Source organism: Cynocephalus volans, chromosome 3 (genome assembly GCF_027409185.1).
Source record: "Cynocephalus volans isolate mCynVol1 chromosome 3, mCynVol1.pri, whole genome shotgun sequence".
Classification (NCBI taxonomy): domain Eukaryota; kingdom Metazoa; phylum Chordata; class Mammalia; order Dermoptera; family Cynocephalidae; genus Cynocephalus; species Cynocephalus volans.
The window spans coordinates 119,940,528-119,958,175 of record NC_084462.1 but is presented as its reverse complement, the minus strand read 5'-3'; the positions used below and the strand labels follow the sequence as shown (position 1 = coordinate 119,958,175).

The window sequence follows — 17,648 nt, the reverse complement described above, 5'->3', positions numbered from 1 at the left end:
AGATTTCTATTTGTTTGAATATAAATTCAGTAATTTTCCAGACAGACAAAATCCTAGTCTATCCTTTAGTGTGTTAATGAGTTTTTTTGTTTTTTTTTTTTCCATTACAGGTGATTGTGGGTTGGGCCAGGACCAAAAAGCTTGACCATAAAAAGAACTGAAGGTCTGAACCACAGCTCAGGACTCATAAGGGTGGGGTCAGTTTTTCCCAGAAGTGCAGACAATGTAATTTGTAATACAGAAAAAATGTGGCAGACATTGTCAGGGCAATTCTCTTGGAATTTGGTGAAGAGGCTGAGGGTGGGAGGTGGGTTGTGGGTTGTGGGGAGGGTGAGGTAGTGCACATATACATGTAAAAGGTGACCAAAGGAAAAATATTTCCTTCCACATCTGTCTCTTCAGAGTAGCCTGTACTCGATTGTTTTGGGAAAATCAGCAGCTGAGGAAACTCATAACCCTTCGGTACTGGAAGATCCATAGCTTCCGGAGCTCCTGGGTCGCACTCAAGGCTGGGACCCATTGTTCCCTCAAAAGGAAGTAGTACATTTTAATGCGAGAGAAATGGAGCAATGTGATATTTTACAGGGGAATTTACTAATTGTTGGCAAAGTCAGTTCCTAAGGTCCCAGCATTGATCTGGGTTTCTGTAACTTCTGACTTCATTTCCTACCACTCCTCCCCTGACTCACTCTACATCTGCCACACTGACTCCCTGCTGTTCCTCAGACCTCCCACCTCAGGGCTTCGCTCTCACCCGACACTGCCCAGACCACACTTCCCGCTTCCCGAGACACCACACGCTCAGTCTCTTTCTTCAAGTCTTTACTGTACTGTTGCCGTCTCATCTTCCCTACCCACCTCAATGTGCTCTTCTGCCCCATGTTTCCATAACTTTTCCCGATTGGTTCTTTTTTTTTTTTTTTCAGTCCTTGGCACTCTCACTAACGTATTATAATATATTTTACTAATCTGTCTTGTGTATTTGTATCTCTGTGCAAGGTAAGCTCTCTGAGGGCAGAGTTTTCTCCTGTATCTCCAATGCCCAGAACTCTGTTTTGAGTTTTGAATGAAGTTCAGATTCATATTCATACTTTCCACAAGGACACTCTGATTTGCATGAAGAAAATATTCTTTTAAGTAAATTAATATCATAAGATGGGCTTGTGAGAGAATGACTAAGCAACCTGAGAGATCTAACTGCTTTCTAAAATCCTCAAGTACTTTAAGTGTTAGAGATAAAGAGGCTTGCAGAGCAGTGGTTCTCAAAATGTGATCCTGGGCCAGAAGCGATAAGTAACCTGGAACTTGTAAGAACTGCATTCTCTCAAGCCTCACCCCAGATTTACTGAATACATATGTCTGGGGGTGGGGCCCAGCAATCTATGTTTTAACAAACCCTCCAAGTAACTCTAGTGCAAGCTGAAGTTTGAAAACCAACCACTGAGATCTGGATTCTACACCTGATCTATTTAATTCGATGACCTTGGGCATATCTCTTAACCTCATCAATCTCCATCTGGTCACTGATGAAATGAAAGAGATGCTAAATTCTCATTATATGCATTTAATGTAGGAATGGTAAATCTTTCAGTCACAGCCCTGAAGGACTCCTTTAGTTAGCTTTGTAACTGTATACTTGAAAGTAATTAAACATCATATCTTAAATAAAACTTGCTTTTCTTTCAGTGTGGCCTTTTTCATCTCATTAGCCCGAATTAGTGAGCTTTACCATATCTGTGCAATTTCAGTCAGACACACAATCTTGCCACCCTTGACATTTTTTACAAAGACCATCTTCTTGTACCTCATTTTTTTTAGCTTCTGGGACAGCCCTCTCTTCTGATTTTCCTCCCACCTTGCTATAGGCTAAATGTGTCCCCCAAAAGTTCATGTGTTGGAAACTTGATCCCCATTGTAACAGTGTTAAAAGGGTGGGAAATCCGATTATGGTATTTGAAAGGTGGGGCCTTTGAGAGATGAGTGGATTGTGAGGACTCTTCCATCACGAATGGTTTAATCCATTCATAGGTTGATGGGTTAATGGTTTAGTTGGTTATCATGGGTGTGGACTGGTGGCTTTGTAAGGAGAGCACATGAAAGTGCTCTTGCCATTCTCACCGTGTGATACCCTGGTCACTAGAGGACTCTGTAGAATTCTCACCAAGAAGACCGTCACCAAGAAGATGTGTTCCCTGGACCTTGGACTTCTCAGCCTCCAAAACTGTAAGAAATATATTTCATTTCTTATAAATTACCCAGTTTCAGGTCTTCTGTTGTAAGCAACAGAAAATGGACTAAACACACGTCTTTGGATTTTCTTCCTCAGTTTTGTTTTTTGGGGTTTTTTTGCTGGCTTCTTAGCCTCAGCTCACCCCTTAAACATTGGTGTTCCCAGTCTTGCTCTTTGGACCTCTACACACAATTCCTGGGTGGCTTTGTTTTCACCCCAACTTTAGCTATTTTTCAAATAAGCTGAAGACTTCTAAATATTGCATGTTCTTCAAACTCCCTGTAATAAATTGTTTGTTATATATCCACCAGATCTTGAAATTAATATGTCCAAGACAGAACTCATCCTCTTCCCCTCAACCTGCTCTTCCTCCTATTTTTCCATCAAGTGGCTGATGTCAAAAACAGAGATCCTAGACTCTTCCCTTCTTCACCCTCATCCAGTCAGTCACCAAGACCTGCAGATCTTTGTTCACAGATCTTTCTGTAGCCACCCTCACTCTCCAGCCACTGCCTTTACCTGGCCACCTCTCTCTATTTACCACACTGTCTTCTAAAGCACACCCCTGATCATAGCCACCATTTAAAACACCTCAGTGGCCCTCCATGGCTTTCAGGGTGCTGCTCCAGCTTCTCTGTTGAGCCACATGGCTGTGCACCACGTCTCTCCTGACTAACACTCTCACTCCTCTCCCTCTACCTCTCAAGAAACCTGTGGAACTGCTTGTTTCTCACCTCTGTGTTCCACCACAGGCTTAGCCCTCTGCCTGGCATGCCCTTCTTCATGCCCTCTGACTCCTGCTTGTCCTTTAAAAGCCAACTTGATCAGCCCTCTCAGTCTGACTTACTTTCCCCTGTTCCATGTTCCCAGGGTACTTTGTTCTGACCTCAGCCATATCCCTTGTCACCCCTGACTAGAGTCATTAATTTACCTGATTATTGCCCCATCGGCCTAAAAGCTCCTTGAAAGAAGGAACCACATTTTACTTTATTGGTACCTCCACACCCCAGCACAGTTCCTGGCACAAAATAAATGCTTGAGAAAATAATGTTTGTTTTTTCTCTATCTCTACAGCTTTTTTTCTTTAGAGGTTTTTTTTTTTTTTCCCCCTCCATATTAGCCCCATTGTACCAATATTTCACATTCCCTTTATCTTAATCAGTCCTTTGACACCTAGTTGCAGGCAGTCAGGGACAGACTTTGTGCTACAACTAAGAAAGCAGGAATTTAAAAGTGAATTTACCCAGAGAGAAAGCCTCTGATGATGTCTGGGGGCAGAAAGGAGAGCCAGCCTGTTTGTGGGAGCCCTGACATTTTGAAAGCACCAAATTCACTGTCACCTTGAGCTTTTCCTGTGGGGCAGAAGGAGAGACAGAGGTGGGGGCTTTTGCCCTCTCTTGTGGGCAGGACTTGGAGACAGATTTCCCTGCTGAGTCTTCCTTTTGTGGTGCCTGTGGTCACAAAGGAGGCTGCCCCAAGAACTCCCACCTATTTTTAGCTTCAGTTCAACACCCTACAGACAGCAACCCTCCTATATACCTCTGCGTTCATTTTCAAACTTGCTGTTGCTGATATGAATCACACAGGGCTGGCCTGACAAATTGCTAGACCTGAGGCTGAGAATAGAAAGACTTGAAGTAAGAAGGTTAAGGTCTTAACAATAAAAAGTTGCAGTGATGCCCTGACTTCCAATATGTCTACTAGCCTCCTATACTGCTTTTATAAAACAATTTGGTATATGTTCACATGTAATAGTATTTGAATGAAGTTCTTTGTGATCAGAGTCTCAGATACAGAGCCTGCACTAGATAATGTAAACTTCTCCCTAGGATTTCCTCTTCAAAGGACATTTATGTGGGAAACGAAGTGTTTTATATGTTGTCTGAGTCAGATACACTACAAACCATGCACCATTCTTTGTACACCAATGGGCTTTTCATTTCAAATACTGACTATATTAGTTTTATGTATACTTTGCTAAACTAGGTCAAACTCTTGAGGTGTGATATTTTGTGTCAGGAATAGTGCTGCTTCTGAGAGCCATCAAACAGCACCCTGGAAGGACAGTGGGTAGGTCTTAGCAGCCATTCCCCTACTTAGGCAGCCAATCACGTGTCCATGGGCCTTTTGCCTTGCAGTCCATTGATGGGAGGTCTGATTATGAAACACCCCACCAGGCAGCTCCTGAACCAGCCAGACTGATCCCCATTCAGCCTCCTTCCCACCAGTCTATATCCTCAAAGCATTTCTAATACAGGGGATATCCCAGGCAAATGCTCATCTATTCCTCTAAGCTAGAGCTTCTGCCCTCAATTTCCTATTTGATCTCTTGCCCTGGTGAGCCATTCTGAGCAAGGCTCCAAGACCTCATCTATCTCAACTGAAGGTTTTGAAGAGAAGGAGTCTTCCTCTTACCCTGGGTCCCACTCCAGAGGTTACTCTCAGGCAACAGAAGAAGAAAAAACAGAAACATCCCCATACTGTCCAGCCACCAAAAAAAATAAGAAGAAGAAAAGAAAAGAAGGCGAGTACTATCTAGGCCTATTTATAATCTCTTTGTTTCTGCTACTAGTGTCCCAATCCTCATTCCTTTAGGACAGGATGGGCTAGGTTCTATGGTGGCCCTGCTTGCCCCCTGTCCTCCTACTAGCCTTTATTCCAGAGTGCCTGCTTCCTTTGTAGAATGACAGTGATAACACCTTACTCACTTGAAGGCAGAAGTTGAACCAGATCACCTCTTGGGATAATTTTCAGATACAGAAGGAAGGTTGATTTGATGAAGAGTGAAGCATTAACAGAGAAGGAGAGTCAAAGAACAATTATGACAGGATGAAGAAAAGGTATACTCATGCCTTAAATAATGGGCTGGGCAAGGGAGACACAGAAGAAATAAGTGTTCTCCTCCCCACCCAGCAGTCCCTGTTCCACCCCACACCCTTCTTAAGTGTCTAACTAGAAGTAAAATGGAACACAGCAATAGCTAAGCAGTGCAAAGCAACACATAGCCCAGTATACAAGACAGGCTGTAAGAACTAGAAGGATTCATGCTGATAACACTAAGGGCAGGGGTTCAGATCCCCATACCAGCCAGCCGGAAAAACGAAAAAAACCCAGGAGGATTCAGAAGAGGGCAGAGCACACTGTGAGGAAAGGAGGGCAGGGAAGGAGTCTTGGAAATGGTCGGCAAAGAAGCTGAAAGAAGTTGGTCCTTGGACAGGGAGGGAGAGGAGAGGACATATTCCTATGTGAAGTCTAGAGCAACTGAAACACAATGTTGGTGCTGGGGAGAAATCGGGACTAGGAGTGGCTGGGCTGGATGAAGTCTGACTCTGGAGGGCTTTAAATGTCACCTGAAGAATTCACACTCCATCCTGTAGGCCATGGTGTGTCACTAGGGGTTCTGTTACAAAAAATGACATGATGACGTGTTAGAAACATCAGTGAAAACACAGCCATTATGGAAAATAGTCGGGAGGTTCCTCAAAAAACTGAAAATAGAACTACCACATGATCCAGCAATCCCACTGCTGGGTATTTATCCAAAAGAAAGGAAATTAGCATACAGAAGAGATATCTGCACCCCCATGTTTATTGCAGCACTAGTCACAATAGCCAAGATATGGAACCAGCCAACCTGGGTATCCATCAACAGATGAATGGATAAAGAAAATGTTGCATATATACACAATAGAATACTTCTCAGCAATGAAAAAGAATGAAATCCTGTCATTTATGGCAACATGGATGTCCCTGGACAACATTATGTTAAGTGAATGAGTCAGACACAGAAAGATAATACCTCATGCTCTCCCTCATATGTGGGAGCTAAAATAATAATAATAAGAAGAAGATGATGATGATGATGAACTTTTAGAAGTAGAGAGTAGAATTGTGGTTACTAGTAGCTGGGAAGAGCAATGGGGAGGGGAAATAAGGAGAAGTTGGTTAATGGGACACAAAATTACAGCTAGATAGGAAAAATAAGTTCTAGTGGTATACAGTAGCACTAGGCATCTATTCTTAACAGTAATTTATTGTATGTTATCAAATGGCTAGAAGAGAGGACATCAGATATTCTCATCACAAAGAAATGAAAAGGTTTTGCTATGATAAATATGCTAATTACCCTGATTTGATCATCACACATTGTATACATGTATTGAAATATAACTCTGTATCCCATAAATGTGTACAACAAATGTTTCAATTAAAAAGTAAGTAAATTCCTTTAAAAAAATATAAAGGATAAGTGAGATAGAAATTGTTACAGTGCCTGGGGAAAAAAAAAGAAAAGAAACAGCAGTGAAAGGAGATTTAATTGTATAACTGTAACTTTTTTAGACTGCTTGATCTTTTCTAACCACATGTAAGCATTATTTTTTAACTTAACTAATAAATTTTTTAAACTATAGATAAATATTTTCAAAGATATTGTCATAAACTATATATTAAAAAATAAAACATATATTAAAATACATTAAATATATTAATATATTAAAAATACATTGGCATTGGTATTAATGCCATTACCTTAGAAAATTTTTAAAAATAGGAACAGTCAAGCGACATTGCAGAGTTTGGAAGGAACCACGGGAGGGGCAGCATGGGTTGATGATTTGAACGCTGGCTCTGAGATTTCCTGGCTCCTGCCTTCTGAGTTAGTTACTTCAACTTTCTGAGCCTCCATTTCCATTAAAACAGAGATAATGATACCCACCTAACAGAATGGTTGTAAGATTAAATAAGATAATTATACCTGGGCTGGCCTGTGGCTCACTTGGGAGAGCGTAGTGCTGACGACACCAAGGCCACAGGTTCAGATCCTATACAGGGATGGCCGGTTAGCTCACTGGCTGAGCGTGGTGCTGTGCTGACAACACCAAGGCCACAGGTTCAGATCCTATACAGGGATGGCCGGTTGGCTCACTGGCTGAGCGTGGTGCTGACAACACCAAGTCAAGGGTTAAGATCCCCTTACTGGTCATCTTAAAAAAAAAAAAAAAAAAAAAAGATAATTATATCAAATACCTGCCCTAGTAAGTGTCCAATGAATGTTTAAATAACAAATCAGGAATCTCCTATGGTACAACAGGGGCTGCACTAATGCTGGGACGGCGGGAACGGAAAGAAGCGGGAGGGCTGGGCGTCATTTCAAAAGCAGAACGCGCTGAGCAGATTGCTGTAGGGGCTGCAGGAGGAGGAACGCTCGCAGACGGAGTGGGGTCTTTCCCTTGGGACTGCAGTAAATGATGTCCTGTGGTCACAACCAAACACCCAGTCTCAGTGCACATCTTCAACCCAACTTTCCCGATGTCCCTCCTCGAAAAATGTGATTCCTCAGAGAAAAGTTATTCCAGAAATGGCCAAAAGATGTCGCTGCAGACAGTACCATCCATACTGTGTTCCTCAACTTGGTGTCACGTCTGCCCGGACATTGGTAAAGGCAAAATTCCACTGTGGCTCCCTACCTAAGTCCCCTCAGCCCACGCTCCCGCTCTGCGTGTAGCCTCTTCTTTCTGTCCTGTCCTGAAGTCCCACTTGGCGCTTTCCTGATGATGCCCTGGCAACCTGGGCGTGGGCCTGAGCCTTTCAAGGCAGCAGAGCCAACACTGTGACTGGGTTTTCTACCTGTGCGCCTCCCCTCTCTCTCCATCAGCATGTTCACGTCGATTATTTACCAAGACCCATACCCATGCTGTCAACCCGACCCAGATTCCCCCAGCCTCTTGTGTTTCAACCAATGATTGTAGGAGCACCCCCATTCCCTCTCTGTCACACACGTCCCATTGGCCCAATTTTCAAATATCAGCATTTAAAGATTTAGTGATGCATTTCTCACTTTCTGAAAATATCAGTGCTCTAGGTAAAAATAATTCCTAAACTTTAGCCTATAAACAGCCCCAGGATATAGGAAATAATGACCGTTCCTGAGCCAAGCTAAGTGACTTACGCAGAGGGAATATGTCACAGTCATGGGACTGGACTCTGACAGCTGAGACCTGGTAACAAAGAAAAAATGTTCCAGGCCAATTTCCCCCTTTTTCCCTGCTCGTGGCTTCTGTTTGTGACCCTTCTCAATCTGTCAGTTGCTTTCAGTGTTTAAAAATCAACCAAAGAATAACTTTCAAAACCAATATTTTTACAGGTATCCTTCCTTACAAACAGCCTCAGAGGTAAGTCTCAAAGACAAATTTCAATCTTTAATACTTATTCAAGTAATGTGGGGTTCTACTCCAGAGAATAGAGGCTCTGAAAGGAGGTTTGGGAAAGGCATTATCTTAGTGCTTTAGGCATTAGCAAGGTTCCTCAATCCTTCCTCTATTTGCAATCTGAAGCAATCTTTTAGCAGCTCTGATTCTGTTTACCTTCATCCTAAACCATTCCCAAGACCTTAAATTTTAGGGGGAAAAAGATTCCACTTCTCCATATAGTTTCTGGTGTGGATTTAGCTCAGCCCCTGATGCTGAGAAGGATCATGAGCTCCGCACCTAATTATGGTGCCCAAGAACAGGGACCTCACGTCATTTATGTCTCATATCTTATCAAGTACCAGGCTTGTGTGTGGACCTTGCCCTAGTGCTAAGTCTCCTCATACCCTGACTAAACTCAGAATGAACTTACACTCAGGACAAAATAGTAAATACACTGGTCTGCAGGGGAAACAATCTGTTAAGCCTCCACCACCTTCCTGATCCAACTACGCCTCCCTGAGCACAACAGAACATGAAAACTCCTACACACCTATAAGTGTTGCTTGGTTACTACCAACAAACCATGAAAAGGGAGAGCCCGGAATTTTGGCCAAGGGTGACACGTGCCGGCCTCCACCCTCCCTGCAGCAGGTCACCCAGCAGACAGACTGGGCATGTGGCTAGGGCACCAGCAAAGCAGGAACACCTCAGAAGACATTGACTGACATAATTTGATTTTTTAAAAAAATACAAGTAGATGTTGTGAGAAAAATTAGAACTTTGTTGAATTTGTTATACTCATTTTACAATGTAGTGTTTAAAATTTGCTTTGGGGCTGGCCAAATAGTTCAGTTGGTTAGAGTGTGGTACTGATAACACCAAGGTCAAGGGTTCAGATCCCAGTACCAGCCAGCTGCCAAAAGAAGTAAATTAAATTAAATTAAATTAAATTAAAATTGCTTCAGGAGAGGGACAACTCTTTTCGGGGCTTAAAGCCTCCAGTTCCTACTCTGCCTGCCGGGAGCAGCCCTGCATATCCTGGATGGACACACTCCACCCCCAACCTCACGTTACACAGGAGCAGAGGCCCTGTGATGCAAGGGAGCTGGAGATGGGTGTCTTCTCCCAAGCACCATTAAAGCATGATAACTTGGCTGAAAAAATAGGCTGTAAATTGGGGGCCTGTGGGCTCTTTTTAGCCAAAAGATGCAGATATGTGTTTTGGTTGGTTTTCATGATGTTTTAAAATTTGAAAATGTTCACATCAAAATTCATCTTCTAATTTTTTCCTTTAGCAATGTAAGATCAGTACTGAACTCGAAGTGCTGCATGGCACCCATGTTCCGAGCTGCACGTGAAGGATGTACACTCACTGGTCTCAGCTGCTGGAGACCCCAGCACGCCCTTTGCACTCACGTGGCCTGCTTCACTCATCTGTGAAAACTGTCTGGCTCCTATGGGTAGGTATTTGTGTTTGAGATCCTTCAAAGCTCTGATCCCCACTAAATTGCAGAATCTGTACTAAAGAAAACACATTAAGGCTTTCTTTGACGGTCCATTTTTACTTCATTACAAGCGAAGGTCCTGACAGCTGTTTTTCTGTGGGAAAGGATCTATAGCTGAGGGACTACAAGCGGGGTACAGACAATTGCTATCCACCATAGGAGGAAAGAAGACTGAGCCTGATATTGGAAGCAGAATGTAAATTCAGAATTTCACAGTAGGGCTGTCCGTCAGGAGTGTGCCTGCCTTGCCTGCCTTTCAGGGACTCTGTCACAGCTCCTCTCTCTTCCAGCCTGGCTCTAGTGAGCAATGGGTAGCCTCATTCAGGAGTTCAATTTGTTGGGGCCAAAACAGTTGTTTTGGCCAACAAGAAAAGCTGAGGATGTTGGACCACCTGGCTGAATTTGTAGATAGTCTCCACACTGCCTGGCCACCAGCACTTCAGGCAGCAGGTTTAGTCCATACCATGCATTTTCCACCTGGGAAAAGTGACAAAGTGCCTGCAGTCCCACCAGGCCCTGATGATGCTCCTTTTCCTGTGAGGGTGCTCCTGCCCACAGCAAAGCCTGGGAACATCACTGGCCATCCCGCCCTCCCAATGCTGCATCCTAGGCTAAAATACAAAGCAGCTTTGAGGTGTAACTTATTAATTCTTTTACCTTCTGCATTAAAAATTTAAGAAAAGGCCAAATAACATTACAAATGAGTTATCTAAAGTTTTAACATTTTTTTAAATGGCCAAGTTCAGCTAGAATGTTTGACAATGAGGTGAGGAAAAATCTAGGTCCTGAAGCATCCATAAAGATCTTTCTAAACTGAAAAGTAGACCCTTTCATTTTCTTCTGCTTGATCTGCTCTTGTTCTGATTACCAAGCATGTTCTTTTTCATCCAAGTTGTAATGTTTGTTGACTTAATCTGTATAGAGCTATATATGATGGGGAAAAAACCTGCTGGATCACATTATTCAAAACCGTCTCCCAGGGTTGCAGGAAAACAAAAAGTGCCTCCTTGGGAATTCCCCACCCTAGGGACAAGTCATCAAGGTTCAGCACCTCCCAAATTTTTCAAAAGGTACAGTGACAAATCAAGGAACACCTGGGCCTGACTCCTACCACTAGATGTCACACTAAACAATCAGGAATAAAGACTACCAGGTTGTGAAGGCTACCAGGAATATAAAATGATAAAGAAGCAGAGAAAAGAAACATGTTCTTGAGAAACTTGTTACTTACTTTTTACTTTTTTTTTTTTTTTGCAGCTTGCAGATAGGGGGATCTGAACCCTTGACCCTGGTGTTATCAACACTGTACTCTAACCAACTGAGCTAATCAGCCAGTCCCACTTTTTACTTTTTAATAATCATTTTCATACCTGTAGTTAAAAATCCTCTTCTGATGTATCCTTTCGAAGTAGAGCATTTAGAGTTTGACATTTCTTTAGATTTTTTTAAAGAGGTGAATATCCCCAGATAGGGGAACATCTACCTTTTATTTTAGTTACCAATTGGAATAGAAAACACTTTGAGTATATTCCAAATTACAGTTTATTTAGTCTCATTTTCACAATGTGTTTTCAAAAGTGTTAATACTACAACTGCTTTGGCCAAATGATTAATATATTTGGATAGAAATTAGATAAACTGCCACAGGTATGGGGTGCCTAAGTAAATTTCTATTCATTTCAGTTTCTTTTTAGGAAAGTGGGAACAATACCTATGCTACAAGACTAGTTCTGAGAACTAACAGTGTGATGCATAAAGTGTTGGAGTTCTTCCAAAAATTTACTCTATGATATTTCCAAGAGCCATAGTCACCCTTACAAAGCAGGGTTAGACATGCATTTGTGGACAAGCAATACAATTTTTAAACATGGAAAAGACCTTAAATAGAATTAAGTCTAATCTTATTATAAAACCAAGTATACCACAAAAAAGTTAACTGACCTCTCCAACTAATATGCAGTTAATTAGGGGTAGAACCTGGAATTGAGATTTCCTATTTATAGCTGTTTTTTCACTTTGTCTTGATAATTATATATGTGTCTATCATGAGCCTGCAGAGACAATGGAGTCTATCCCTGGGGAGTTTTCATTTCAACTTATGATCATTACTACTCTGAAAGTTTTGTTTCTTGATTTTACTTCTTTTTCTTTTTCTTCTCATATTTTGTCTCTCACCCTATTAAGATTCCCTACATTCAAATATTGGGGAAAGGGGTTTGAGCAGAGGGGGAGGGTTGGTTCCATGCCCACTCAAGGTAAAGATAATTGCAATAATCACCAGAAATCTCTGCAGAACTATAGTGGTCTCCTGAAGCTAATGCTGAAGAATTCTGACCCAAGTTCCTTCATTTTGCCTAGACTAACTCTAGGAGTAGATGAATTCAATCCCATGGCTTGAGATGAGAGTGGGCAGAAAGCATAAGTTCTATTTCTGCAGGTGAAACCTGAGGATGGTGAGCCCAAACCCCTTTCTCTCTGGAGTGGCTACCCACACTTCATGGATGGGTCCCACTGAAGTCCTCCCCCTGGGTGGGAGAGCAAGTAGGGGCCAAAAGGGACAGGAGGTGGACAATGTTAATGCTGCCTGGAGTCTCCTGCAGGGTGCCTAGCAGTTACTTTTTTAGCCGTCCTTAAGGCTCAATCTTGGGTAAGTCAGTAACTACTCAACCACTCCAGCCTCCTTCTCTAAAGGAAAATCGCTCAGCTGGGCACCTACAGTAGGCTCAGGATGCATTCTCTGCAGCAGCACAGGGTAAATCAGAGAGCATGATCAATAGTTATTTCGTTATTGCCAGGAATCTCCAACCTTTACTGCAAAGATTAACACCTTGCTTTACTTCAAAATAATAATAGTAATTAATAATAATAATAATAATGTCTGTTTGCCACTTTTCCCCATTACACGGCGAGAGAACTTGTCAGTCTTCCAGTCAACATGTTTGTTAATCCCTAGGAAATGATTTGAGAGTTCTCCAAGCATTTTGGCTTTTAATGCTGGAGCTTTCATAACTTCTACCTGAGAGAAGTGGGGGCGAGAGGGAGCTAAATTTACCCTGCACTGCAAAGAGCCTGGAATTGGCAGAAACACAGAGCTGGCTTGCGACCTTCTAACCGCCAGTGCGTCTTTCTCTGCAGAGGGAAATTTGGGGGGAAGCAAATCCCTATACCCAACCATCGTTTCCACTCTTGCGTTTTCAAAAGATCAAAAAGCGGAAAGGACTGGCAGGTTGGCAAACCCCAAAGAGGAACCGCCCAGAAGGTCTGCGTCCTTGGGATCTCAGCAGCCGGGGACCCCAAATCAAATCGATCGTGGGAAACCCCAGGGAACGAAGGTTTCTTGCAGAGGGACAGGATTACTGGGTGCCGGCTGCAGGGAAGTACCTGGGGGGAGGGGGCCTTGTCGGGAGGACTTTCCAGCCACTCAGCGCTCATCAAAAAGTTCCCTGTACATGACCCCAGTGGTTCATCGCAGGGAGTTTCTCTGATGAACCCGGGCTCAGAGTTTAGACTTCTTTTTCCCCCTAGCAGAGGACGAGGCCAGTTCTCTTTTCTGGTCTGACTGGGTTGGAAATTCCCCGCGCCTGACCCCGCCCCAGAGAAATCCCCTGCCAGGGTTTATAGGGCGCCGCGGCGGCGCTGCGGAGCGCACAACAGCCCCAGCCCGCCAGCGACACAGCGAGGAAGCAGCGCGCAGCCCGCAGCCGAGCGCACCTGGGGAGCAGCGCCCGGAGCCTTCACCGCGCCATGTTTCAGCCGGCCGAGCACGCCCAGGACTGGGCCATGGAGGGCCCCCGGGACGGGCTGAAGAAGGAGCGGCTGCTGGACGACCGCCACGACAGCGGCCTGGACTCCATGAAGGACGAGGAGTATGAGCAGATGGTGAAGGAGCTGCGGGAGATCCGCCTCGAGCCGCAGGAGGCGCCGCGCGGCGCCGAGCCCTGGAAGCAGCAGCTCACCGAGGACGGAGACTCGTAAGTGTCGCGGGCCCGGGGGCGGGGGCCGGGTGGGGGGCGCCGGGCCTGCAGCCCGAGCCGCGGGCCCCGCGCTGCAGCAGGGCCCGCGCGCCGCAGCGCCCCCGGGGCTTGTGCACGCCCGAGCGCTGCAAAGCTGCAGGGCGGCGCGCGGCCGGGGGCTTGGGCCCCGCACCCCGAGGGGCCGCGGTCCCGCACCTCTCCCTTCCAGCCGCGTTGCCACACACACCCCCATCCTCCCCGCCCCCCTCCCCCGGCCCCGTCCTCTCGGCCGGGGGCGGGGCGGCGGCGGGGACACGAAGTCCCGGGTTGCATAAGGCGGGGCGGGAGTTTCTGGCCCGCTGGCGGGCGCCGCGCGGCCGGGAGGGGAAGTACAGGGCGTTCCGACCCGGCGGGAGGGCGGGGCGGTCTGGCCGGCGCCCGCCGGGGAGGGGGGCCCGGAAAGTCCCTGGGCGCCTGCCAGGAACACTCAGCTCATAATAACCTCGCGGAAAACACCGCGGCCTCGGCCTCCAGAAACCCCGGCCTTGCGCAATCCCCCGCAGCCCGCGCCTCCCTGGGCCCCACGCAGTGCACTCACCAGCCCTGGGGGTTTTTCCCTCTCTTCCCCTCAGATTCCTGCACTTGGCCATCATCCATGAGGAGAAGGCACTGACCATGGAAGTGATCCGCCAGGTGAAGGGAGACCTAGCCTTCCTCAACTTCCAGAACAACCTGCAGCAGGTGCGACACTTCTCCAGTCCCGTGCTCTCTCTGACCCTGTGATGGAGCTGGATACAGCACAGTTGCCCCCAGATCCTTTCTGAATTAATAGTCACCGGTCATTGGCCTTTTACATTCAAATTCAACGACATCCTAGAGAGTAAAGAAAATTCTGTTGATTTGGTGAGGTCTTTATGACCACTGGGGTGTTTACCTGGCCCCCTGTACCTGTCTGGGAGGAGCAGCACCCACACCACGAGATGTCTGGGCTTCCGGGGAACTCAGGCCATGGGTTTGGTCCATGATTTATCCTCTTTCTGTTCTCTCTTTCATTTGTAGACTCCACTCCACTTGGCTGTGATCACCAACCAGCCAGAAATTGCTGAGGCACTTCTGGAAGCTGGCTGTGATCCTGAGCTCCGAGACTTTCGAGGAAATACCCCCCTACATCTTGCCTGTGAGCAGGGCTGCCTGGCCAGTGTGGGAGTCCTGACACAGACCTGCACCACCCAGCACCTCCACTCCATCCTGCAGGCCACCAACTACAACGGTACGTCTACCTGCCCTGCCCCACCCCATCAAAGGGCTGGTGACATGGAGAAGAGGGAGGTGGGCCAACTTAAGGAGCCTAGACAAGAGTTTAAACTCCCCCGTATGTGAAAGGTTGAGAAAATATTTATGCAAAATGCCTATTTGATGCCTTTATAAAGTTCATTTAGAACCCAGATTCCAGGTTCCTAAAATTCAGAAGACATGACCATGTGTCCCATAAGAGTAGGTGAAAGGTGAAAGGTGGGCTTTAGGTGCAAAGGTTAAAACAATTGGTTGTACTTTTTTTTCCTTTTGTTCTCGTAGGCCACACATGTCTGCACTTAGCCTCTATCCATGGCTACCTTGGCATCGTGGAGCTTTTGGTGTCCCTGGGGGCTGATGTCAATGCTCAGGTGAGTGCTTCATGCCTCCGGATGGAGTGAGCCCAGCTCCTCCTCAACAGCACTTCACAAGCTCTTGTTGCAAGCAGAAATTCCAAAGTCAGCCACAGGATCTCAAATTCCTTTTGGTTTCAGGAGCCCTGTAATGGCCGGACTGCCCTTCACCTCGCAGTGGACCTGCAGAATCCTGACCTGGTGTCACTCTTGTTGAAGTGTGGGGCTGATGTCAACAGAGTTACCTACCAGGGATACTCCCCATACCAGCTCACCTGGGGCCGCCCAAGCACCCGGATACAGCAGCAGCTGGGCCAGCTGACCCTAGAAAACCTTCAGATGCTGCCAGAGAGTGAAGATGAGGAGAGCTACGACACGGAGTCAGAGTTCACAGAGGACGAGGTGAGTCTCGAGCACAACACTCTGCAAAAAGAAATGAGAATGGCCGTTCTCCCTCCACTCCCCCAGGCCCTAGAGCTACTCTTTATTACAGGGGTCTCACACTTTAGTGCACAATAACCAGTGTTCCAAGAGTGTGCCTTTTTATTTATTTATTTTTTTTAATATCATACCCTTTTTTAAGAGAGGAGCATTAAGGGGAAACTCCTTCAGGCTGCAAAGTTCATTACATTTGGATTATGGAGAATAGAGCCCAAGAACACTTGTTATTTCCAGTAGCAGCCCTCCCCAGCTTTAGAACTCTAACATGCTTTTATTCCTCTTGTTTTTAGCTGCCCTATGATGACTGTGTGTTTGGAGGCCGGCGCCTGACATTATGAGCAGAAAGAGTCTAAAAGAACATGGACTTATATATTTGTACAAAAAAAGAGAGTTTTATTTTTTTAAAAAAAGAAAAAAGAAAAAAATTTGAAGGGTATCCTTATCACCACACCGCACACTGCCTGGCCGGAAACATTTTACTTTGGTGGATCAGCCCCCATTTTCTTTATTTTTGTGAACTTTGTGGGAGACAAGAAAGATCATTGGAATTCAAAGAAAACCTCTTTTCAACTTCACCTTTGTGGGGTTTTTGGAGAAGGTTATCCAAAATTTGACGAAAGGACCATATTTTATTTATTGTGCTTTTTGATTGAACCACCGTGCTTTTTGATTGAACCACCTTGGATTTAGTGGCTGACCCCAGCTGTATCCTGTGACATGAAACAGCCAGGCGTGTTGTTTGACCTTTCAGTAATGTGGGGTTAAAAGTTACTACATGTCTCAAGGTTTGTGTTACCCTCCTGTAAATTGTGTACATAGTGTATTTTGTTGGTAATTATTTTGGTACTTCTAAGATGTATATTTATTAAACAGATTTTTACAAACAGAGTTACCCTGATGGTTTCCTTCGGGCTGCTGTGGGACTCCGGTTGAGAGTTATCCCATCGTCAGGTGGAGGTGAAGAGTTGTGGGGGAGCGCTTCGCACAGCCAGCCATGGAACCCTCTCAGAGAGCAGCTTCTCACACCACACACGCAGCCTCTCAGCAAAGCTTTGCAGGCAGCCCCTGGGCCCAGTGTGTGGGTGGGAGGCTGTTGCAAGAGTAGTAGGAAATGCCAGTCTTAGGCTTGGGGTGACAGCAAGCCTGTGGCTGGAAAGTTCTCCATTGTCATTCTCTTTCATCCCCCCAATTGAAGCTGTTCCAGGACCCTAACTTCCACTTTAGGAAATTATTTTGGCCAAAGGAATATGCTGAATCTATATTTTATAAAGCTGGGAAAGATCTCACCTATAGTACTGGAAGTTCCTAAGGATATGGGCTCAGAAATGAGACTGCACTGACATTCGTTAGCAGGTACTCCCCTCCAACCCTTGGCTTTCTCATTTACTTACTGAGCTGTTGTGGAAATTGCACAAGACAATCCACGTAAAAAGCATAGCAGAGCGCCAGGCACACAGTTCTAAAGAAAAATACAAGCTGTTACACAACATCCTTTATTTCACATGGGAAGAAACTAGTCTAGAAAGAATGTCACCTTGCAGGAGAGGGAGGTGGTTACCTCTTGTTTTCAGGTGGTTAAACGTCTTTAAAATGCGTTCCATTTCCAAGTCTACCTATTCTGTTACTGTATCAGCTCAATCAGTCTACTGATTCTACTGAATGGTTCTATAGAAGCAGAATTC

General features: G+C 45.3%; 1 protein-coding gene across 1 annotated transcript; it reads left to right on the top strand.

Moving 5' to 3' along the window:
* The first annotated feature begins 13,563 nt into the window (after positions 1-13,563).
* On the top strand, positions 13,564-16,854 carry NFKBIA (NFKB inhibitor alpha). The gene is made up of 6 exons (XM_063089739.1): positions 13,564-13,897; positions 14,512-14,620; positions 14,939-15,149; positions 15,455-15,543; positions 15,667-15,927; positions 16,257-16,854. Exons 1-6 carry the CDS (start codon positions 13,671-13,673, stop codon positions 16,302-16,304), a joined length of 945 nt encoding a protein of 314 aa, XP_062945809.1. The 5' UTR covers positions 13,564-13,670; the 3' UTR covers positions 16,305-16,854.
* Positions 16,855-17,648: the final 794 nt, after the last annotated feature.

Bases quoted from the DNA above. Each gene is read 5' to 3' on its own strand.
- NFKBIA (XM_063089739.1), top strand. From the start codon at position 13,671: ATGTTTCAGCCGGCCGAGCACGCCCAGGACTGGGCCATGGAGGGCCCC. The intron at 15,150-15,454 runs GTACGTCTACCT...TTGTTCTCGTAG, and splicing joins GCAGGCCACCAACTACAACG to GCCACACATGTCTGCACTTA. The intron at 15,928-16,256 runs GTGAGTCTCGAG...TCTTGTTTTTAG, and splicing joins CAGAGTTCACAGAGGACGAG to CTGCCCTATGATGACTGTGT.